The sequence below is a fragment of the Nymphalis io genome, chromosome 29, assembly GCF_905147045.1.
Source record: "Nymphalis io chromosome 29, ilAglIoxx1.1, whole genome shotgun sequence".
Lineage (NCBI taxonomy): Eukaryota > Metazoa > Arthropoda > Insecta > Lepidoptera > Nymphalidae > Nymphalis > Nymphalis io.
In genome coordinates this window covers 816,403-842,098 of record NC_065916.1, presented here as the reverse complement: position 1 = coordinate 842,098, position 25,696 = coordinate 816,403, and the positions used below count along the sequence as shown (strand labels likewise).

The window sequence follows — 25,696 nt, the reverse complement described above, 5'->3', positions numbered from 1 at the left end:
CAAACAGAAGGTCCATCAGATGAAAAGTGACTACCACCCATGGACGCCTGCAAAGCCTGAGAACTTGCAGGTGCATTGCCATTATTTAATAATCACAAGTATATCCATTTCGTTAAAAAAAACCCGAATGGAGTCTCGAGTTTTATGTATTAGCCCACTGTGTTGAAAGAACCCATATGAAAATTTTCATGGTGTTATAGAATAGGAATAGGAAGGCGGACGAGCATATGGGCCACCTGATAGTAAGTGGTCACCAAACGCCCTTAGACATTGGCATTGTAAGAAATGTTAACCATCGCTTACATCACCAATGCGCCACCAACCTTGGGAACTAAGACGTTATGTTCCTTGTGCCTGTAATTACACTGGCTCACTCACTGTTAGCTCCAGTAGCGTGGTCTGTGTGTTGTTATGTCAGTCAGACAGTTATTCTTTTACATATATAGATCGTGCTTACTTTACTTTATACTTTATTGTACACCACACCACAAAGAGAAAAATACAAAACATGTATACTGCCTTAATAAATGTACAATTATGGCGACCTTATCTCTACATAGCGATCTCTTCCAGGCAACCAACGGAGTGAGTAACAGATAGGATATGAGGTAGGTGGTGGTATGAATGAAATATTTAATTAAAACAAAACCAATAAACAAATGTAAATATTAAAATACACATATTATATATCAATAAAAAAAGTATATTATCAGTACATACAAAATTACAAGTATATGATATAAATACATACTATATACATACATAAGTCCTCAAACATAACAAAAAAGAAAAAAGAATAACAAAAAAGTGCTTACATAATACTAGAACGCCCATTTCAATTTCGCATCAAATAAAACAGCCAAAGCGATTGTTTGATGTATTTTATATTATAATAATTTTTTTAGTATCATCGTAACTAATAAAAATATTTTCTTTTATGTACGAAATAAAAACTTTAAGTTTTTAAATTTAAACATGTTTGTTATGACAACGAAACTATGAAGAAAAAATAAATTACATTAAATCTAGATAGCAGCCTTGCATTGCAATTACTTTTTAATATTAAAAATAGCCCATCTCTGACAGTAGAGCTATTCTAATAATAATAATAATATCCTGGGACATTATTCACACACGGCCATCTGATCCCCAACTAAGCAGAGCTCGTACTATGGAAACCAGACAACTGATATACTTCATATACTATTTTTCGTTTGTCAATACATACTTATATAGATAATTACACCCAGACTCAGGACAAACAGACGTGTTCATGCACACAAATGTCTGTCCTGGGTGGGAATCGATCCCAAAACCTTCGGCGTGAAAGGCAATCCACCAACCACGCCAAACGGCCCGGTCGTGAAACATCGGACATGATATGCGACATTGACCATTATGATTATAACATTTCAATAATACACGCATCAAAATAGCATATCAGCATAAGTCGGTTGTTACCATTTCACTTGAGAATGAATCGAGTTATTATATCTGGACTATGAGGAGGAGACAGAAATATCTAGTATGGATCTTCAACAGAAAAAATGTTTAGCGTAATGGAATATGGGTGCCAGAACTTTCTAGAATATCTTTTTTCATATCTATCTTACTCTCTCTAATTCCGTTTCACTCTCCCAAGTATTAGCGTGTTCCTTTAAACAACTTCTAGATTCCGTAGCGTTATCTATCATACATTTAGAGACATTTAGGGACCGTTTACACTTGAAGATTCTTCTTAACCTCTACACTTCATAAATAGAACAATACGAAACAAAAAAAAAGCATTTTTATATACAAGACTTACTTATCAAAGGAGTCAAAATATTAGTAAACAAAATCGCCATATTGAAGATTATTAATATGCAAACAAATATAAATACAACTACTGTAACTAGCGGGTGATTAGTTACACAATGCTACGTCTTTTTCTTTCGAAAGTCAGATCATGGTGATGATGATGATGATCATCATCATGATCATCTATGGCTAGTGCAGAACGTTTTTCCTATCTGTACTGGCTGTCGTCGCGTTTGGACTCTACTACCACTTACCATCAGGTTGAGTAGAGTCATTTGCCCTCCCGGCAAATATAAAAAAAAAAATGATGGCAGAAAGAGAAAAAAAACAATATCTAACTTAGTCGCTAAGCTACGTTTACTAGTAAGCGTACGTACCAAGTATTCGCCTTTCAGAAGGAACTTGCAAGGTTGCCCGAACGGCAGAGGGTCGAGCGTGAACGCGATCACCGATTTTTCTGTCAAACCTTGACCGAACAGTCTGAAAACGATAAGAATATAACCCTGACACATTACGAAACACTTCGTCCGGTTGTAATATTGAAGAAATACGTTTCTTTCTTTATTATTGTATTAAGTAACACTCCCCTGATGTTAAGTGGCCAAAACCCGTATAAAGACTAGTATTGTAATAAATATGAATCATCCCTTACATTACCAATACGCCACCAACTTTGGGATCTGAAATGGGTCTATTGTGCCTGAAGTTATGCCTCACTCAGTCTTCAAGACACAACAATACTGTATTGATGCTTGGAGGTAGAATATATCATGAAACCTATATACCTATCCAGACGGGATTGCACAAAGCCCTACCAACGAGTAAATACATTATTGAATAAGTTATTTATTGTCTTGACTTTATAAATTTGGAAATATTTAAAAACAATTCTCATTATTGGAATCTGTTTAGTTTTAAGGCAATAAAATGATTAACTATTGTACATATGTAAGTTGGACAAAATATCTTTGAAAAATGTTTTTTTTTTTGTATTGTTATTTAATATTTATTTTTATGATATTATTTTTTTTTTTTTGTATTTTATGTGGTCGCCTGTAATTATACTGGCTGACCCCACCACCCACTCATCATATATTGTACCACTAAACAGCAATAGTTAGTATCGTTGCGTTCCGGTTTGAAGGTTGAGTAACTACGGGCACAAGGGACATAACATCTTAGTTCCCAAGGTTGGTAGCGCATTGGCGATGTAAGTGATGGTTACCATTTCTTACAATGCCAATGTCTATTGGCAGTCGTGACTGCTTAGCATCAGTTGGCCTATTTGCCCGTCCATCATCCAAAAACTTCTGGCTCACCTCCATTGCAATAATTACTTACCTAAGTACAACTTTAGATTCCCCTAACACACTCGGTATACCATCTTCAACGATTTTAGGCTCTTTATCCGAATCCTCAATCCTAATACCATCTATATTTATTTGATCTGTACCCCTTACACTGGAAAAATCACGAACTTGACGATTGGCTGCTATACCATCGTTTGGAGGCAGTTTAGATAGTATATCGCCGTCTTTGTCTTTATCATTGATTCGCATATCCTTTATTATCTCTCGTTTCCTTCTATCGTTTAGCAATCGAACGTCACGTCTATCTACGTTCTTTAAAATTTCATTTTCATTTTTTTTGTATTTGATTTCGTTTAAATCGTTATCAATATCACGGATGCTGTTTAACGGATAGTATTTATCTCGTATGAACACTTCTATATCATCGGCTTCTTCTTTACTTGGTCTCCTTACGTTGAGATAATTGACAACTATATCGTGAGATAGTTCGGCCCATTTCGTGCGTGTTTCTTGTAAATCATTGCTGCGTTCTTTGATATCTTCTAACCTGCGAACGAGGATGTTTAGTTAATATCATGGTCTATATTTTTGTTTTTTTGATAAATAAAGCAGTTTGAAAGCCGAGATGGCCCAGTGGTTCGAACGCGTGAATCTTAACCGATGATCGTGGGTTCAAACCCGGGCAAGCACCACTGAATTTTCATGTGCTTAATTTGTGTTTATAATTCATCTCGTGCTTGACGGTGAAGGAAAACATCGTGAGGAAACCTGCATATGTCTAATTTCATTGAAATCCTGCCTTATGTGTATTCTACCAACCCGCATTGGAGCAGCGTGGTGGAATAAGTTCCAAAACTTTTCCTCAAAAGGGAGAGGAAGCCTTAGCCCAGCAGTGGGACATTAACAGGCTGTTACTGATAAATAAACTATAAATATTTCATTGATAGTTTTATATGATTAGATAAACGAGCTTTTGATTTTTTTTTCACTATAACAATATTTTCATGGCTAGATTTATGAATATGATTAAATATTATTTTTTATATATTTTGGTCTTATCAAATTACATAGAGTACAAATTCTCCGTAGACTATTTATATGTATATATGTGCATCTTATCTCGCATATCTTCTAAGTGTCGTTAGAAGCATCTTTATTTATTTATAAAATATATTTTCAAAAAAATATTGCCGTTTATTTGAAGGCAGTTGTATCTGTTATACCAAAACCGAGATGGCCAAGTGGTAACTCGTGAATCTTAACCAATGATAGTGGGTTCAAACACAAACGTGGGTTAAGATTCACGCGGTGAAGGAAAACATCGTGAGGAAACCTGTATGTGTCTAATTTCATTGAAATTCTGTCACATGTGTATTCCACCAACCCGCATTGGATATCAGCGTGGTGTTATAAGCTCAAAACCATCTCCTCAAAAGGGAGAAGAGGCCTTAGCCCAGCAGTGGGACATTAACAGGCTGTTACTGTATCTGTTATAACCACTCATATGACCTCAGCATATTACTATATTAGCTTCTTTCCTAGTTTTTTGGACGGACTTGAACTTTTCCGACCACTACAGTCTAAATGTTACATGAAAGAAGAATAAAATAACACTTTCCGTTTTAATTATCTATTTATTAATACGTAGAGAGAAAACTTTGTATCCCTTATTAAGCGTACTAGCTTCGACCCATGTGAAGCTCGTGGGGAGGCTAGGTGTTAGGTGGTCTACGTTAAGTCTCGGTATAAGCCATCTCTTTCCAAATTTCATTCAAATATATTATAATAGTTTGGCGTGAAAGAGACAAAGAATCTACCCATCCTTCCTAACAAGCATTCATAATATTAGTATGATTGCGCGCACAGTGAGTTATATATATATATATGTCGACGCGTGACATTAAATAATGAATATCAGTTAATTTTGAGAGTTATAATTTATTTTGTTATTTTTTTATCGTTGGTAAATTATTCTGTTTAGTTTAATAGAGCGGATAACGTCGAATGGAGTTGCGTTTGTTACGACGGGCGAACGTATACATAGAAACATACATAACGACCAGGTCTCGCTATTCTAAGCTTCCTAGGTTTTTTCCTATCTTTCGTTTTTTTTTTTTTTTTTTTTTTTTTTTTTTATTTAATATATACAAAGAATATAAAGATACGACAATACAGAACCAATAGTTCTGTTCTTGATTCATATATCGTCAATGGAAAACAGTAAAGCGCCATTTTGGCCAATTGTTTTTTTAGTTTTTTTTTTTTTTATGTGTTACCTATTAGTTTGTAATTATTATTGTATTATGTTGGTAATCCCAAATATATAAATAAATAAATAAATGATGTACTCTTTACCGTTTTGGGCTGCGGAAATCAATCATGAGAGATTAGCCAATAGCGCACAAGTGTGTACAAACAGATGCACAAACGTCCTTACTGATAATCGTTCTTCTCGTGATTAGTTAAACAATGCCGTGTCTCCTTCTTTCGAATGTCAAATCGATGACGACAGAAAGAGAGATCAGTGTTTAACTGAACCGCCGCGTTGTAACGTCTATAAGGTCGCCGGCATTTCGGACGATCAATCAGACGTTCGGTTAGACGGTATTACGTGTGTAATAAATAAAGTAGTTTCACTTCATTCACGGCTCGACCGTGACGGAGTCGTGACGCATTTGGCGCTGAAAACATTTCAGTAGAACACACGTGGCCGTTTCTATTAAGCCGACGACACTGTACACGAATTTTATCATACGTGAATTGTAACAGAGTATATTTATAACTCGATATATTTAAGTTTAGATTCAATAATCGTTTTTTTTCTCTTACATTGTTATTTATTATTTAAAAAGAATAATAATAATATCCTGGGACATTATTCATACACGGCCATCTGATCCCAAACCAAGTAGAACTCGTACTATGGAAACCAGACAACTGATATACTACATATACCTACTTTTCTTTTGTAAATACATACGTATGTAGATAATTACACTCAGACAAGCAAAAGTGTTCATGTACACAAATATCGGTGGGAATCGAACTCACAACCTTCGGCGTGAAAGGCAAGTGGTTATCAACCACACCAACCGGCCCTGCATTAATAATTATATAAAATAACAGAATTACAACTCCGTACTATAGATGTTAGAACTCGTAAGTTTTAACTAATTGGGTTTTCACATTTGTACCCACTAAACCGCATTTGAGCAGCGTGGTGGAATATGTGGCAGTGAAATTAGACATAAGATGTTTTACTTCACCGTCGAGCACGATAGTAATTATACACACAAATTAAGCACATGAATATTGAGTTTTTTTTATAATATAGGTAGGCGGACGAGCATATGGGTCACCTGATGGTAAGTGGTCACTAACACCCATAGACATTGGCATTTTAAGAAATGTTAACCATCGCTTACAACGCCACCAACCTTGGGAACTAAGATGCCATGTCCCTTGTGCCTGTAATTACACTGGCTCATTCACCGTTCAAACCGGAACACAACAATACCAAGTACTGCTGTTTTGCGGTAGAATATCTGTTGAGTGGGTGGTACCTACCCAGACGAGCTTGAGTGGTGCTTGAAGATTAATACGTACCAACCAATGTGCCATCTGGGTCTTACTGAACGGTTAGTAAAAATAAAAATTAATCCTATCATTATCAAATTATAAACAAAGTACATAAATGTACAAGTCAGCCAATATACGGTACATAATTGACATAACATATTAATTCCAAAGGTTGATGCGGTTATCGCCTTTGCTATATAAGAGTCGGTTAATGCGTCTCCTATATTTGCAGTGGTGATCACCGCAATGCCATATACGCAAGTCCTATTTATTTAAAACAAAAAATTAGTAATTTTGAACCAAAAAAAAAACCATCCATTCAAGATAAACAGACAAACATACAATACGAAATATTCTGACGTGTCCCAGTTGTATGGCTCGTATCTGGCCCTCTGCCAAGGTTACACTTCAGTCTGAATAACGTATAAACGGAGTGTAAATATTACGCAAGATCGGTTATGAAATTATTTCTTTTCAAAATACATAAATTTCTAAATACGATATTCCGTCCGCGGCTTCGTCCGTGTTAGAGCGAGGGGATTCAAGGTGTACGCAAGTCATGATGATCGATTCAGTAGTTCAGACAAGATTTACTTTCGCATTTATGATATTATCAAAAAAAAAAAAACAAAAATAGTGTATTCACAGCAAAATATTATTAAAAAAATCGGGCAGTCCTGTTAAATATATTTGGCCAATTTGTCCCACTGCTGGGCTAAGGCCTCCTCTCCCTTTTTGAGGAGAAGGTTTGGAGTGTATAACACCACGCTGCTCCAATGCGGGTTGGTAGAATACACATGTGGCATAATTTCAATGAAATTAGACACATGCAGGTTTCCTCACGATGTTTTCCTTCACCGTTAAGCACGAGATATATTATAAACACAAATTAAGCACATGAAAATTCTGTGGTGCTTGCCCGGGTTTGAACCCACGATCATCGGTTAAGATTCAAGCATTTTAACCACTAGGCCATCTCGACTTTTTTTATATTTATATTATATTTTATATATCAAAATACTCAATATGTCGCAAACTTTGTACAAAATATTAATACAGCTTAATACAAATAAATAATCGTTAAAATACACCTATGTTATTTGTATATAATCTTAGTATTAACATAAATTTCAAAAAAATATTACACACTTGGTACAATAGCTGAGTTAATTGCTGAGACGATATTATAATTGTTTGTCCGGTGGCATCCGATGCCCACTATTTACAGAGCCTTCCTTCCTTCGAGCGTTCCTTGAGCGATCAGTATTTAACAGTTCGTTCTAACTGACTAAAGCTCATAAGGCCATGTCCTAGTTTTAGTCAGTTGTCAAGTCTCATTGGCGCCGTATTGTCTAGACTGGAATACATAACACCACGCCGCGACCCGGGAGCAAAAGGAGAATAAAAACCGAGACGTTTGACCAGATGAGAATCACTTACATTTATGGTTATTGAATGAGTTTATATATTATTTTTGTAGTATAGATAGGCGTACGAGCATATGGACCACCTGATCGTAAGTGGTCACCAACGTATAGACATTGGCATTGTAATAAATGTTAACCATCGCTTACATCTCCAATGCGCCACCAACCTTGGGAACTAAGATGTTATGTCCCTTGTGCCTGTAATTACACTGGCTCACTCACCCTTCAAACCGAAACACAACAATACCAAGTACTTCTGTTTTGAGGTAGACTATCTGATGAGTGGTAGCTGCACAGACGAGCCACCACCATACCACCAATTAAAGATGATCAATAAATTAATATGTGTAAATGGTAACTTTTGAAACACGGAACCGACTTTCAAACTTATCATCATGATTTTCAAATGCGTTCAATTTTTTCTTCATTCCTGTGTTTGTTACGAGATGTCTCATCGTCCGAAAGTGAAGACAACGGCGTTTTTTTAAACTTATAAAACGATCTATGCGTCAATTCTAGTTTGCAGGACATTGTGTGAGCCAGTCTGGGTAAGTACTACCCACTCATCAGATCATCAGATATTCTACCGCTAAAAGAGAATACTTAGTATTGTTGCGTTTCGGTTTGAAGGGTAAATGAGTGGTGGAATAGGCTCCATACCTTCTCCTCAAAAAGGGAGAGGAGGCCTTAGCCCAGCAGTGGAACATTCACAGGCTGTTATTGTACTGTGCTGGTAATTGAGACAGTGTAACTACAGGGGCAAGGAATATAACATCTTCGTTCCCAAGGTTGGTGGCGCATAGACGATGTAAGGAATGGAATAATTTTACAACGCCAATGCCTAAAGGCCGGTGAGTACTAATTAATTTCATGTGGCCCATTTGCCCATCCACCTACCTAAAAATAAAAAATAAAACATCTAATAAATCTCATAGTAAAAATGCATTTTGTACTTTAATTAACTTTTATAATTGTCCTAAAATAAACACACGATAACATATAATGGACTTTTTTATTTCTACAGTAAAATATGTATTTTTCCGTCGAGTCACGAGCGTTTTAACGGGGTAGCATTATTCCTTAACCTCGAGTGTCCGGTAGTTAACCGGCAACTGCGTTAACACCGGTAGAAAAATTATCAGCGAGCAATAAAAGGACCGCTTCAATCGATTGATCAGAAAACACATTTGAAATATTATAGAATTATATACTTAATTTTAATATAATAAATTAAGATCGAATACATAAGGCTTTAATACTAGATATAATATAATCCCATTGTAAATTACATTAAATAAATAATTATTTTAAAATATTTTTAATAATTTAGAAAAAATATACCCGAAACCAAAGCTGCCCATAACACAGGCCGCGTTTCCACGATGTACTGCAATGGACAACCTTTGCGCCAAGACCCGGAGCCACTGTCATTTTAAATAATCTGATATAATGTATGTATGTGTGTGAAACTTTCTCCTGAACGGCTGGACCGATTTCGATTATATGTTTTTGTATGTGTTGAGCGTGGTTTAGATTGGACCCGGTTGGTAGCATTGTGTATTGTAATGTTCCGGTTCGAAGGGCGAGTGACAGTGGCGTAGCATGGGAGGTACGGAGGGGGCGATCCGCACTTTGGGCGTCTTTTATAAGTGGCGATAAAAAATGTTTCTAATAATATGCAATATTATCTAAAAATATTCGTTTTTTTAATCTATGTCCTTCATATATCACGAATGATATTTTCACTTATCAGCTTAATGTAATTCAATAAGAGTACTCTTTCTGTAATGACCCAAATTTTTAAAATCAATTACGAAAATACGTGGGCGGCAAAAAACACGCACCGGTTGCTAGATACCTATTTAGTGTTATTTATTTAAATAATTTTATTGCACACTCACAAAAAAAAATATACAAGTGAAAAAACAAAAGCTTAAGAATAGTCATGCTATATAATCCTAGATCTGTGCTAGCCACTAATATTTCTTCCATTGCCAATGTCTATGGGTAGTTGTGACCAGTTACTATCAAACCCATTTGCCCGCCCGCCTATATATTACATAAAAAAGTAATAAATTATTCTAATAATATATGTGAAAAATTGGTATGTATTTGTAAAACAATTAAGCAGACGACGGATTCGGTTGGAATTCGGAATAGGGCTTATATATTGATTTAACTCACAGGCCTATTACCTCCTACGCACACAGGCGGAAAGCTAGTATATAAACAAAGTTCAAACGAATGGAAATAATAAGTAAATGAGTTACATAATGGAACGCTGTTGGTCTATTTTTATGGTAAAATATTCTAATTACGGAATTTTGTTACGAAGCCGGTGACCTCGTTTTTATTGTTTTCTGGAGTATTAATTTTACTTTCTTACAAATAAGAATACACTTTATGGAGACGTGACGGCTTAATGATTACAACACGTGAATGTCAATCGAAGATTGCGGATTCAATCTCAGGCAAGCGCCACTGAATTTTCATGTGATTAATTTATGTTTATTATTGCTCTTGAGTTTAACAAAGGAACACATGGTGGCAGTTTTGCTTGCCAGGATTCGATCCGAGATTTTTTTTTTTTTTTTTTTATATGCTCCGGGATGGCAAATGACTCTACTCCACCTGATGGTAAGTGGTAGTAGAGTCCAAACGCGACGACGGCCAGTACAGTCGGGAAGAATGTTCTGTACTAGCCGTCCCCGCCTTGCCGGCCCGCAAGATGCCTCTTCACGCCTCGTTTGAAGGAACCCGGGTTGTAAGAGGAGGAACGTGAGCTGGTAAGGAATTCCATTCTTTGGTAGTGCGGCAAAGAAAGGAGTTGCCAAATTTCTTTGTGCGCGATGGAATTGATGTCATAGTTAGGCGGTGACATCGAGAACCAGCTCGCGTGGACTTAAGAAGGAAGGGGGAAGCAGGAATTAGAGAGAATAATTCCTCAGAGCACTCGCCGTGATACAGACGATAGAAAGCGCTCAGTGCTGCTATCTCGCGACGCAATTGTAAAGGTTCAAGAGTGTTTGTGACCTTTACGTCGCCAATAATGCGTACTGCACGTCGCTGCAACCGGTCCAAGGCCTCCAGTAGGTACTTAGCGGAGCCATCCCAAAGGTGCGAGCAATATTCAACGCAAGACCGTACCTGTGTTTTGTATAACAGGCACAGTTGTTGTGGCGTGAAAAAACGCCGCACCCTGTTCAGAACTCCGAGTTTTCGTGAAGCTGTTTTTATAATAGCCTCGATGTATCCCTTCCCTTCCCTTGGACTAAGGTCGCAGCGAACGTCCATCCCCAGCATGGCGATTTTGCTTTGTATCATCAGCGGTGTGCCAGAGAGGGAGGGATGAGGGTAAAATGGTGACTTTTTCGCTGTGAGAGCGCACACCTGTGTTTTCTTGGCATTAAACTCAACAAGATTATCAGAACCCCATTTGGCGATGAGCTCTAATGTCCTATCGAGTTCAATGACAAGATTCTCCCGCCTCTCCTCAGTTTCCGCCCGCCCAGCCACTGCGCGTCCGTGGTATCCACCATGCACTGTACTATCATCTGCATAGCAATGTATGTTCCCAAGAGAGAGCATATCAGTGATATGCAAAAGAAAGAGTGTGGGAGATAGCACAGATCCCTGGGGGACCCCAGCATTCACTACATAGAATTGTGAAGCGCAACCATCTACTAAAACACGAAGGCTACGCTTGTGTAGGAAGCTGGCAATCCAGGTGCATAGCTGAGCAGGCAGACCATATGCCGGCAGCTTGGAGAGAAGACTTCTGTGCCAGACCCTGTCGAAAGCCTTGGAGATATCGAGGCTGACAGCCAACGATTCTCCATGCTTGTCGATAGCTTCACCCCAGAGGTGCGTTACGTACGCTAGAAGATCACCTGTGGACCGTTTTGGTCGAAACCCGTACTGACGATCATTAATTAGACAGTGATCTTCTAGGTAATGGATCAGTTGGTTGTTTAAAATCCGTTCCATCACCTTACAAAGTACTGAGGTGATAGCTATTGGCCGATAATTTGCCGGGTCAGACCGATCCCCTTTTTTGGGAACCGCTTGCACATTAGCTCTTCTCCAAGCCTCCGGCACACATCCCGAAGAGAGAGAAAGTTGGAACAGGCGCGTTAACACAGGAGACAGCTCCGCCGCGCACTTCTTCAGCACAATGGCTGGTATTCCATCGGGACCGCAAGCTTTCCGTATATCGAGTGATTGCAGCTCCGCACGCACATCACGTTGCCTGATTTTGATGTCAGGCATCGTGTGGCCACACGAAGGTATTGTTGGTGGCTGCGCACTACAATCATCGATCACAGAGTTGTCGGCAAAGAGTTTAGCCAGGAGGTCGGCTTTCTCCTGCGGACTGTGAGCTAGCGATCCGTCCGGATTTCTGAGCGGTGGCAGCGAAGGTTGGCAGAAATTGTTTTGCACAGACTTGGTCAGACGCCAGAAGCTACGGGAGCCCCTAGGATGCGAAATAAGGTCATGACCAATCTGTACAATGCGCTGTGCATCCGCTCTCGTGTATGCCTTCCTACAGGACTTGGAATTTTTATTGTAGTTTGCTTTCAGTGAGTCAATGTTAGATGCCCCGCTAATGCAGCCGTTGATCCACGCGCGATATGCCGCCTGCTTAGATGACACAGCGTCGGCACATTCACGAGTGAACTAACGGTTACGCGTACCCCTATTGATGAGATCTGAGCTAGGAATGTAGTATTCCATTCCTAACATGATCTCATCAGCAACAGCAGCGGCACTAGCTGTCGGGTCATTCCCACTGAAGCAACGTTCCTTCCAAGGGACTGACGCATAGTAATCGCGCATACCGTCCCAATCTGCCGACTTATAGTGCCAAACGCGACGTTTGCATACCGCTGATGGCGGCAGCTTGGCCTGTGGCACTTTGGTAGATATAAGGCCGTGATCCGAAGAACCAAGTGGAGCTAGAACCACAACCTGATATTCCACCGGGTGAGAAGTCAGCAGAAGATCCAGTAGAGAAGGCGCTTGCCCATCAATGTCTGGGATCCTGGTGGGCTGATCAACCAGTTGGGTCAAGTCGTGTGTGAGAGCAAAAGCATGAGCAGTTCTTCCAGCATGGTCAGTTTTGGGGGATTTCAACCATGATTCATGGTGAGCATTAAAATCCCCCAAAAACACCAATTCCGCGTTAGGAAACTGCTCTTGCGCAGTATCTGCCACCCGACTAAGATGGTCAAATAATCGGCTTGTCTCCAAGTCACCATTGTGGGATCTGTAGAGGCACACGTAGACTCTGACGAACCAGGTCCACACGTACCACCAACATGGAGAAGGAGGGGTCCTCCAAGCAGCGCAATCGGTGACAACAAACATCCGCCCTGACGAACAAGCATACTCCGGCTTTCGCTTTAAAAGATTCTTCTAGCATGTAGCCGGGATAGTTAAGGTAGCTGGTGTCGGCAGGGCGGAGTATTTGCGTCTCCGTGAGAAACAACATTGCTGGCCGTGCTGTCTCGAGATGGTGGTGGACAGCGTTGAGGTTAGCGTGGAGTCCTCGGATGTTAGATGGAGAACTCGACCTCAAACAGCGTGGGTATGGTGGGGGTGTGCACCGCTGAACGACAGTTATTTCTTATTAGCGCTACCATTTGGAAAAATAAGGAAGAGACGTGAAGCGAGCGACGTATTGCCACGATAGGGATGGACAAAGTATGGAGGCGTGTTTTCCCAAATGTTTGCCAAAAAGGAAAATATACTGATCCGCCGGACGGAAGGGCCCCCGAACCCCCCCGGAAGTGGCCGCCGGGACCCCACCTTCCGGTCACCAACCGGCACGACGGTCCACCCCGAGATTATGCGTGGCCTGGTGGGGCAGCCTCGCGAGCTGGTTAGGCACGCTCGGGCCCCTGTACTATGCCACGGGCGGCCAGCGGAACAGCCGTTTCTTCAGGTCTCCCTGTCCGGCAGGTCAATACAGTTTCCCCCGGCATTGGTTCAACAGCCGTCTCCACCGGACCAACACCCATCGCGGCAATACTCGCTCGGGCACTGGCTGTACGCTGGCTGACCCCGAAACGCGGCTGCAAGCCACTTCACGAGTTTTTCACCATGCGTACGGTGGTAACAAGCTAGGCGGATATTATCATCCTACCAACAGATGAGCAGATGGTCGCTCAGATATCCCTTAGTCGCCTCTTACGACACCCATGGGAAAGAGAGGGGCAGTGAAATGTATTCTTTCTCCGTCACTGCACGGATCAAGATCTTATGTTATCAACGTGTTCTCATCAGTGGACCAATATGGTTCTCTTTGTAATGTATGTTAATATTGCCGGTACTGGCAGGTAATAATTAGCAGTATATTTGACATAAGTTCAGAATGTGTCAGTTTGGGATTAAAGCGAATTGGTATTATTTTTTTCTAAATACAACACTCTTAATGACTGCCTCGTTGGTCTAGTGACTTGATGTAAGGCCGCAGACCCGGAGTTCCTGGGTTCAATTCCCAAGGACTGACCAATAAAATATTAGTGAGTTTTATTGTCAGAAAATTCTCAGTAGCAGCCCGGAGACTGAAAGTTGGAAGTGTGTACACTCCCGTGCCTCGGAAAGCACGTAAAGCCTTTGGTCCTGCGCCTGCACTTTTACCATTCGTGTCAGATTGCCATACCATCTGATTATGAGAGTTAGGGAATAGAATGTATTTGCGCACACACCTGTGCACTTTAAAATCTCCTGCGCAGTTGGCTAATCACTCTTGAGATTGGCCGCCGTGGCCGAAATCGATCTTGAGGACATTATTATTATGGTTCTCTTATATTATAAATATAGTTTGCGATATGTCCCTTGTGAAGTCGTGCCTGTAGTTACACTGGCTCCATCGCCCTTCAAACCAGAACGGATCTTAGAACGAGTGGGTGGTACAAGCCCTATCACAAAGTAAAATTAGCTTCAACACATCGAAATATTTGTCTGAGTATATAAATCTATATAATATATGCTCGTATTATATGCTAATGCAAAGTTTACGACTACAAACGTATTGGTCACTTCGTTATTCCATTATTTTTTTTTACGATCCTGACGCACGCCACCTGACCTCGACCGATATACTATTGCACCAGTCTATATTTAGGAGTAACGTGAGAACTGACAAACTAACATAATTAACACGAGTTTAGTTTAAAATATTCAGTGTGTACTTACTCGACCGTTTAGTATGTAATCGTGTCAAGCCAAGTTCAAGCTAACAGAAAGTACTAAAACTGTTGCTTGGATAAAAAAAAAAAATTAAGAGTGGGATTCCACTCTTTATATATTCACGTGAAGATCTTAAATCTACATAAAGATTTATGGAACGGCTGTCAACAATTTCGATTGCTGATTCTTACATTACAGGCACTATAAGTAAGCTTTCCTAATAGAATCAATTAATTGAAAAATTATAATAAAATGATAAAAATTTACTAAATAATAAAGATTTCTGTACAAAAAGTAATGATATCGCATCAAAAACATAAATGCGAAATGAGAGCCACTGAAATTGGCACCCATTCAGATCTCACTTATTTTGTCGTTGAAGTCAACAACCAAGGCATATACGTATCATAATGTTGAACTTGGCTCTCATTTCACATTTATGTTTTTGATGGAATTTTTTGTTACACGTTGTCTGTACAGAGAAGGTCATAGTTAATCCATTTCCCCCTCAAACGCGGGTGAAGCCGCAGCCGGAAATATGTAGAAAATAACACTACAAAACGTATACAAAAACATACAAAAACAAACAAACAAACATTAAATGGTGTATTATTGGAATCAACCATTTTATTATAAGATTTTTTTTTTATAGAATAGGAAGGTGGACGAGCATATGGGCCACCTGATGGTAAGTGGTCACCAAACGCCCTTAGACATTGGCATTGTAAGAAATGTCAACCATCGCTTATAGCCAATGCGCCACCAACCTTGGGAACTAAGATTTTATGTCCCTTGGGCAATGTTTTATTTTATTACTAATTAACGCCCGCGGCTTGACCCGGCTATGAGGGAGGATGATCAAGTGTTGCCCTTTATCCTTTCTTGGAACGTCGACAACGTGTATTCGAAACTTCACGATAACCGGTTCAGTAAAGGTCATACACATATCTCGGAAAAGGATCGTCACCATCAAATCGAGGCGTTCAGTATTCTATATATGAAACTCTGCAACGCATACTAATAAGAATCGTAACGTAATCACCTCGCCTCGCCTCGGGACAAGCTCACGAACCGCGGTACGATGCGTGGTCAACTCCGAGCCGACGAGCCGGTTGGCGTGGTTGGTAGATATTTGCCTTTCACGCCGAAGGTTGTGAGTTCGATTCCCACCCAGGACAGACATTTGTGTGCATGAACATGTCTGTTTGTCCTGAGTCTGGGTGTAATTATCTATATAAGTATGTATTTATAAAAGAAAAGTAGTATATGTAGTATATCAGTTGCCTGGTTTCCATAGCACAAGCTTTGTACAAGCTTAATTTGGGATCAGATGGCCGTGTGTGAAAAAAAAAGAAAGGACTCCAGTGCTTGCTGCTGATCCGCTTTGGTGACGCCTGGTTGACGGCGAGGCGAAAGGCGATACGGTAACGATCCCATTTCATCACCTTAAGACGCGAAAGGCTTACAAACAAGCTCACTCTCATATTTATAACACGACAGATTTGACGTAATCACAATTATAAATAGTATTATTAAAAATGAAATATGTATATAGCAAAATGACTAACGTCGACCATTCCGTTCATTTATTTTAATAGGGGGATGTGTAACACCCCGTTGCACCCCCTCCCGACGCCCACACGATGCAGCCAAATATCGATTAACTCGCCTGCGAATGTTCTAGTGACGTTGAGCATAATATGTAATCTTATATATGTACTTATATACCTGTTATCTGTTGAATGTGCTCAATTGCGTTATTTGGATTTTTTTAATAGTAATAGAGTGAGTAAAAAAGCCGAGATGGCCCAGTGGTAAGAGCGCGTGGATCTTAACCGATAATCGTGGGTTCAAACCCGGGCAAGACCCACCGAATTTTCATGTGCTTAATTAGTGATTATAATTAATCTCGTGCTTGATAAAGCCGAGATGGCCCAGTGGTAAGAACGCGTGAATCTTAACCGATGATCGTGGGTTCAAACCCGGGCAAGCACCACTGAATTTTCATGTGCTTAATTTGTGATTATAATTCATCTCGTGCTTTACGGTGAAGGAAAACATCGTGAGTAAACCTGCATGTGTCTAATTTCACTGAAATTCTGCCACATGTGAATTCTACCAACCCGCATTGGAGCAGCGTGGTGGAATAAGCTCCAAACCTTCTCCTCAAAAAGAGGAGAGGAGGCCTTTAGCCCAGCAGTGGGACATTCACGGGTTGTTACGGTACGGTTGATACTGAAGGAAAACATCGTGAGAAAACCTGCATGTGTCTAATTTCACTGAAATTCTGCTACATGTGTATTCCATCCGTATTGGAGCAGCGTGGTGGAATAAGCTCCAAAACCTTCTCCTCAAAAAGGGAGAGGAGGCCTTAAACAGCAGCGGCACATTCACAGGCTGTTACTGTACTGTGATAGAGTAACTTACATCAATTTTTATGATTTGGTGTTCTGTTTTTATAAAGACCAATCCAAGATATTTTCATACAAGCATAAAAAAATAAATAAATAAATATATATATATATACATATATATATGTATATAAAGACTCTAACCACATTATCAACAATTGTTTTAAATATAACGGACAATTTGATTTATATTATACTGATATGCCCTAAAAGATTAAAAACCATATCGATTTTATACGTTTTATTGTAGTTTCCGCCCGCGTTGGAGAGGGGAGGGGGCGTCAGGCGTTACGTGCCCTATGACCTTTTCTGTACGCCTGACGACGTGTATGCAAAAATTCATGATGCTCGGTTGAATAGTTTAAACGTAACAAACAAAAACAAACTCATTTTTTTACGTTCATTATAATTTTACGATCCTAACAATAGACCGTTGTATATTAATTCGTAGCATTTGTATGTAATCATTATTGTTATTGAATATATTTTGACGTTTTTTCGCCGCTAGGTGACGCTGTCAAGACCACTTGGGGCAACAGCAAGATGTCAATTCGAAAAAAAAAACAGTATATCCATACACGTACATATTAAAATAAATTTTGCATACGGGCCGTTGGCGTGGTTGGTAGATACTTGCGTTCACGCCGAAGGTTTTGGGTTCGATTCCCAGGACAGACATTTGTGTGCATGAACTCTGTCTCATGTCCCGATTCTGGGTGTAATTATCTATATATGTATGTATTTACAAAAGAAAAGTAGTATATGTAGTATATCAGTTGTCTGATTTCCATCGTACGAGCTCTGCTTAGTTTGGGATCAGATGGCTATGTGTGAATAATTTCCCTGGATGTTATTATTATTACATTAGATTTAATTTAAGCTTATAAAATGACTATACAAAAACGCTCGCAAGAACTACTATTTAAGGCGTACATATTATAAAACAAAGACCCCCCCCAAGGCTTCTATCTGACCGCGATAAACTCAAAAATTACCAAACAGATTTTCATACGGTTTTCACCAATGGACGAAGTGATTCACGAGGAAGGTTTTGGTGTATAATACATTAAGGTTTATTGTAAGCTGATATATGTTTGTTGAAGATAACGAAAGTAAATCAAGGCGACTGGGAGCTTTACTGCCGCGTAAATAATTAGTTATATGTAGGTGGGCGCTCTGGTTGTAGGGCCTAGTGCAAGCTCGTCTGGGTAGGTACAACCCACTCATCAGATATTCTACCGCAAAACAGCAGTACTTGGTATTGTTGTGTTCCGGTTCGAAGGGCGAGTGAGCCAGTGTAATTACAAGCACAAGGGACATAACATCTTAGTTCCCAAGGTAGGTGCCGCATTGGCGATGTAAGCGATAACATTTCTTACAATTCCAATGTCTATACGTTGGTAACCACTTACCATCAGGTGGCCCATATGCTCGTCCGCCAACCTAGACTATAAAAAGCTAGCTAAGTGTAATTTAATTTGATACACCATTGCATCACTAATATTACTTACATATTAAAACTATATCGATTTAAACAGCGCACGCCATTGCAGCTCTCGGGGGATACTTTTTTGCCGAATTAATCGCCATTACTTAATAACAAAATAATCATAAATTGCATTCTTAGACGTTTCTCGTGTTTCCGTCTATTCGTAAAAACAGCTCGTAAATTCACATAGTCGCTACTGGTACTGTAAATTCAGACATATATATTTGCTTATTAAGCTTATGCCACATGTGTATTCTGCCAACCCACATTGGAGCAGCGTGGGCAGCTCAAAAGGGAGAGGAGGCATTAGCCCAGCAGTGGGACATTAACAGGCTGTTAGTGTAGTGTATTAAGCTTTATTGTTCTCAAAAAAATCCATGATATAACACCAGACTTAACACCATTTAGGCGTTTAAGAGAATTCAATAGTGTTTTGAACCCGCGATCATCAAGTTAATGAGCAATTCAAGTGTTCTAAACAATGGGTCATCGCAGATCCATTAAATTAAACGTGCATGTACGTAACTTGAAGTAAAACTTTGATCAAGTCTGGACGCACCTTAGCAATCACGTGAACGCAGATGTGGCAGTAGCATAACAATACGAGTAAATGTAACGAAGATATCTTAGTCGAATTCTTCAACGTTATTTCAAAATTTTTCATCTCAGACTCACACTTACATAATATATTACGCTTACGTGTGACGTAATGAAAATGGTAAATAAAAATGGGAGGGAGGGGGTACAGTCAGCGTCAAAAGTGTTATAAAAATGATTCAGCAACAGCACAGCAATAGTTAGTACTGTTGCGTGTCGATATGAAGGGTGAGCGAGCCAGTGTAACTTGGCACGAGGGACATGAACGAGGGCCTTAAAAAAAAACCTTTGCATCGTTGGACAAATTGTTGGACCTTTCATTTTAGGCCCTTCGCTTTCATCACAATCAGATGAATAATTAAGCAACACAGAGGACAAACAGACAGACGTAAAAAATACAGTTATTTATTTTTTTTAAACAGGCAATATAATAACTAAAGTGATAATTATATTTTATTGTTACAACATTTTTTGTTATCGGTTACTGTTGCGACATGTTATGGACATATATTTCAGTTTTTAGACGTTGATGTGTGGTATCCCTGACGCGACTACTAAAAAAAATATCACCAAGTTTTGCGCCCTAGGCCCGGCCCTACTCGGCCTATAAAATAATCCGCCGCTAATTATTACACAACACAGCGCTCGTCGGCGTTACAATGTTTGACGAGCCGGTTGGCGTGGTTGGTGGATCCCACCCAGGACAGATATTTATGTGTATGAACATGTCTGTTTGTCCTGAGTCTGGGTGTAATTATCAATATAAGTATGCATTTACAAAAGAAAAATAGTATATGTAGTATATCAGTCGTCTGGTTTGTATAGTACGAGCTTTGTACAAGCTTAATTTGGGATCAGTTGGCCGTGTGTGAAAAATGTTGCAGGATATTATTATTATTATATTAAATAAATAAAATAAATGTAATAACATGTTTTTGTTGACTGTACGAAACTTGAACGATATCCAAGGCAAAATCGCGTGTTTACAATAAATATCTGTTATCGAAACATTACAATAAAAATATTCAATCTTACGTCGTGTATGACGGCTTTATACTAGAATACTAGTATTTTAAAGAGATTAGGTTTGATTCGTTTGTATGTTTGTTTGTAATGGACAAACTGTACTTCAAAGATTTTAAAAATTCTTTCACTAATAAATTATCAGCGAGTAACATACGCTATATTTAATGAAAAAAAAGAAAAAAAAATACGAAAATGGCAATCATGTAACCCGAGGTATATGTTTTTTTCCTATAAAAGTCATTATTGATGTCAGAGCGGGCCGCTAGTATGTATATAAGGATGGCTGCTTATATTTAAATCAAATACATGAAAAGAGCCGATATGGCCCATCGGTTAAAACCCTTTCAACCGATATTTGTAACTAAATTGAAACGAATAATTGAAAAATTAATTTCTGTTATATACAATACACATATATCCTATTTACTGAGAAAGCTTATGTACTACATAACATCACGCTATTATCAACGTGAGCGACGTAAACACGTGGAAAGGGAAAAAAACCGAAGCCGCTATTAAAATGGTGAGGGGCAGGTGTTAGGTATGAATAAGCAGCCTATGTCCTTCCTTGGGGGGTCAAGCTTGCTTCGTAACAAATTTTATCAAAATCGATTAAGCAGTTAAGCCGTGAAAGCGTAACATACAGACAGTTACTTTATCATTTATAATATTAATATCGATATACAAAGATAACTTTAAAACATATACACACTTGATTACACACAAACACACGTAAATATATATTATATATGTTGGCTGTATCATTAGTGTGTTGTATATAAATTACATAAGTAATTACGTATTGTATGAGCAATCTTCTTTATCGCAAGTTCGCGTGGATATATATTTTTTTCCTTGTTATGTATTATTCTTTAAAAGAAATCGCATTTTAACTTGGCACTTTATATCGGATATCTTGCATAAGGTTTATATTTTAATAAAAAAAAAAAACACTTAAAATCTTTCAACAGTTGTTCTAATCTATGTATACTAATATTATAAATGCGAAAGTAACTCTGTATGCCTGTTACGCTTTCAAGGCTAAACTACAGAACAGGTTTTCATAAATTCTGGTATGAAGCTAGTTCGAACCCCAAGAACGAACAGATTTTTACTTAATACGGGAAAGGACGGGAATTCCCCTAAAACGCGGGCGAAGTCGCCGACGATTCCTAGTGCACTATATCCTATGTTTTCTTTTCTGAAACGCTTAAAATATTATTCAAATTTAAAAATAGAATAGAAAAAAATTACCGGCCCCTTTCGGCAACGTCATTTTTTAAAAGTAACAACGTTAATGGGCAACCTAATAATCACGTTCGACCATAAACATTAAAAAAACACTGTAAAAAATATATGCAATTCCACACCCTCGCATATCGCTTTTGGAATGTGTTACGAACTATTGATTTTTAAGACTGGCTTCGATTGCATTGCTATTCTATGAATTCACTTAGTACCTTATTTGTGGGATATTGAAAACCGACTTATGATTATACATTAGTTTTATATAATATATTATAATTGTTACGAGAATTTTATATACCTACAATGTTTTTTTTTTTTTATAGAATAGGAAGGCGGACGAGCATATGGGCCACCTGATGGTAAGTGGTCACCAACGCTCTTAGACATTGGCATTGTAAGAAATGTCAACCATCGCTTACATATCCAATGCGCCACCAACCTTGGGAACTAAGATTTTATGTCCCTTGTGCCTGTAATTACACTGGCTCACTCACCCTTCAAACCGGAACACAACAATATCAAGTATTGCTGTTTTGCGGTAGAATATCTGATGAGTGGGTGGTACCTACCCAGACGAGCTTGCACAAAGCCCTACCACCAGTTATGTGTGAAAGGGAGGCTGTTAGGTACTATGTGTTTTTCCGTACCCATGACAACGTATGTTCTGTATATATAAATCGCATATATTGTCCTCCAGACCGATATCGGCCACGGCGGCCAATCGTGAGATTAGCCAACTACGCAGGAGATATTATAGTGCACAAGTGTGTGCGCAAACACAGGTGCACTCTCTATTCCCTAACTCTCATAATCCGATGGGACGGCAATCCGACACGACCGGAAAGAGTTCAGGCGCAGGACCAACGGCTTTACGTGCTTTCCGAGGCACGGGAGTGAACACACTTCCAATTTCCAGACTCCGGGCTGCTACTGAGAATTTTCTGACAGAAAAACCCAATAACTTTTTATTGGCCCGACCTGGGAATTGAGCCCAGCACCTCCGGGTCTGCAGCCTTATATCAAGCCACTGGACCAACGAGGCAGTCAAATCGAATGTAATATATAAATGTAAGATTTGTTTATTTTTAGTCCTTATTCAATTGGAATAGAACTGTATTAAAGGAAAGATAATTCTAAACATATTTTTATTTTTCTATCCGGGGTAAGATTGTCTTAACTAAAACTAGTTGTCATTGTACTTATGACCAATTATTCTGAGATGCTTTGCTCCTGAACAGATTCAATATCCCCTTAAAATTGTTCTCTAGCATATCATGTTTTATCGGAATGGATGGAACTGTCGTGATATTCTAAGATCTTGGAACTCATCCACGTTGAATGCGATAATAACTATCCATACCAATATATTACCAATAATATTATAAAGAGGTAAAGTTTGTGAGGTTGTACGGGGTAATCTCTGGATATACTTAACGGATTTTGAAAATTCTTTTACCATTAGAAAGCCACTTCATTTGTGAGTGTCATAGGCTATATATTAATTCGAAAAATGAAAAGACTTTTTCGTGGCAGTGGGATTTGCAAAGTTAGTCAGAGAAAAAACGGTCGAACGAAAACGTTTCTTACGAACGCTGCTTAACAATGAGAGATTTATGATTGAGAGACAGCGTATGTCTAAGTTTTATATTTAAGTCACAAAAAATAGTTTTTTATATAAAAAAAAATTATTTAAATCGTTAGGTCATATTTATTGGTCATATTATCAACAATTATGAATTCTTATCAAAATAAGTGAACTTATGGCTTCAAGTGTTTAAAACAAAAGATTTTTCCCTTTTACTGCATATAATTTGGACCAATGGTTAAAGAGATAATACGACATAGGTATGTAAAAGACACCGTGTTGTAATCTATTGAGTGATATTTCTATTAGACGGTGTTTTCCATATACAACACGTCAATTTATTTAGATAATTTAAAAATATCAAATACGTGAGACAATTTAATTTATATTCGGCCAATCGATCACGAGTAAAAATCTTTACCACCCAACAAAGTGGGCACGGGTCAGCTAGTAATAAATAAAAACCAACATCTATTGAAATCATGTCTCTCTCAAGATTTCAAGAATTTAATATGTTGAGTAGATAAGGTATTCTCTGCGGTCATGCCTCGGCTTCCACGATACTCTGGTCACTATCTATAACCTATTCAATCCTATTCAACAACAAGAGGTGTAAAAGGAAATAAACAACTTGAATATGGAGCTATATTGGTCAAGATCTTGATTTATCTATATTTATTATGGATTGGCGAGTAAATTACGTTTTAAATGTCCACCAAGTTATAATAAGCTTTGGACGTTAAATTAAAACGATTATATAACTAATTAAGTGGAATAGTGTTGTATTATAAATAAAGGTGAATTAATCAAGTATTAAATACAGCAGAGCTATCAGCAAATCGCATGAAATATGTAAATCTAAGGTTTGTTTATCTCTAATCCATCTTCGATTGGAATAAAGTACAGGTCTATAGTACTTTTCAAGGCAATTTCAACGAGTCCAAACACTGAGATGTTTTGAGCAAGTAGTTAAGTCAGATAATAGCCTCTTACCATGGTACCATATTATTGCATTGACATCAAAGTTACATTACCAAATTAGTTATCACCCGTGTATAAAGAAAGCCTATTCTATATCCTTGCTTAACGTTAAAGCTTGCTTCATACCAAATTTCATCAAAATCGGAACAGTACCTTAGCCACAAAAACTAATAAATTTGATATAAAAGATACGGTTATTTATATTTTTTACATTATATATATATATATAAGTGAAAATATTAACCATTGTAATTTACAACTTTATTATGAGATTAATTAATTAAGAGAAAAATAATATTTATTTTTTTAAAAATTTCAACTTAAAATCCATTTAATAAGAAGGTATTTGAAAAAAATAAATAAACAATTACTAATAGAGTGATTGAGTCACTTGAACGCAAAGCAAAATATATATTAAATTACGCTAACATTACACAAACCGATTAGTCACAATATCATATTTCTAGCAATTTATAAGATTGATATGCTTATTAAGTGTTACCTGTTAGCACCATTTAAAGATGAACGGCCGTCGATATCGGGATGCAAAAATAGATCTCCACCTTGATGAATCCATTTCCCTGCGACTGGACTGTTCTCTTGCTCCGTATGTCGCAAACAAAAATATAATTTCTCATATACTTTCGGTATGTATATTTCCACTTTCGAGAGCCACTGCGATGTTTCAACTTCTCTTAATTCGTAATTCGGGTATATTGTATCACAATTACTACCTCTAGCGCCTTCACTTGACGTTAATCTTAACGAATTATGTCCCAAAAATTCACTACCGTTCACCAATAATAAATATTTACATCGAAAATCAACGCACGATTTCGCTTCTACTTTAAAAGACACTATCCGCGGTTCCAACGTAATATTCTTTGCAGCGTGCACTTGTAAAATAAATAATAATAATATCCCACAAGTCCGTGACACATAAGACACACGAGCCATTTCAATGGATCGAAACGTTGAAAAGAAAACAAGATATCTCGTAATTCACATCAACAGCGACATGTTTTTCTCTATTGACAGTTAGGCGGCAA

General features: G+C 38.3%; 1 protein-coding gene across 2 annotated transcripts in view; it reads right to left on the bottom strand.

The window, feature by feature from the left end:
* Positions 1 to 25,684, bottom strand: part of LOC126779450 (unextended protein-like) — a 40,877-nt gene extending 15,193 nt beyond the window's left edge. For both annotated transcript variants that reach the window (XM_050503417.1, XM_050503418.1), the window contains exons 1-3: positions 25,150 to 25,684; positions 3,142 to 3,657; positions 2,178 to 2,280 (exon numbers count right to left, since the gene is read on the bottom strand). In XM_050503417.1, coding sequence (XP_050359374.1) covers positions 2,178 to 2,280; positions 3,142 to 3,657; positions 25,150 to 25,604 — 1,074 coding nt within the window. In that variant the 5' untranslated portion in view covers positions 25,605 to 25,684. The remainder of the gene's footprint in view (positions 1 to 2,177; positions 2,281 to 3,141; positions 3,658 to 25,149) is intronic.
* Between the last annotated feature and the right edge of the window lie 12 nt (positions 25,685 to 25,696).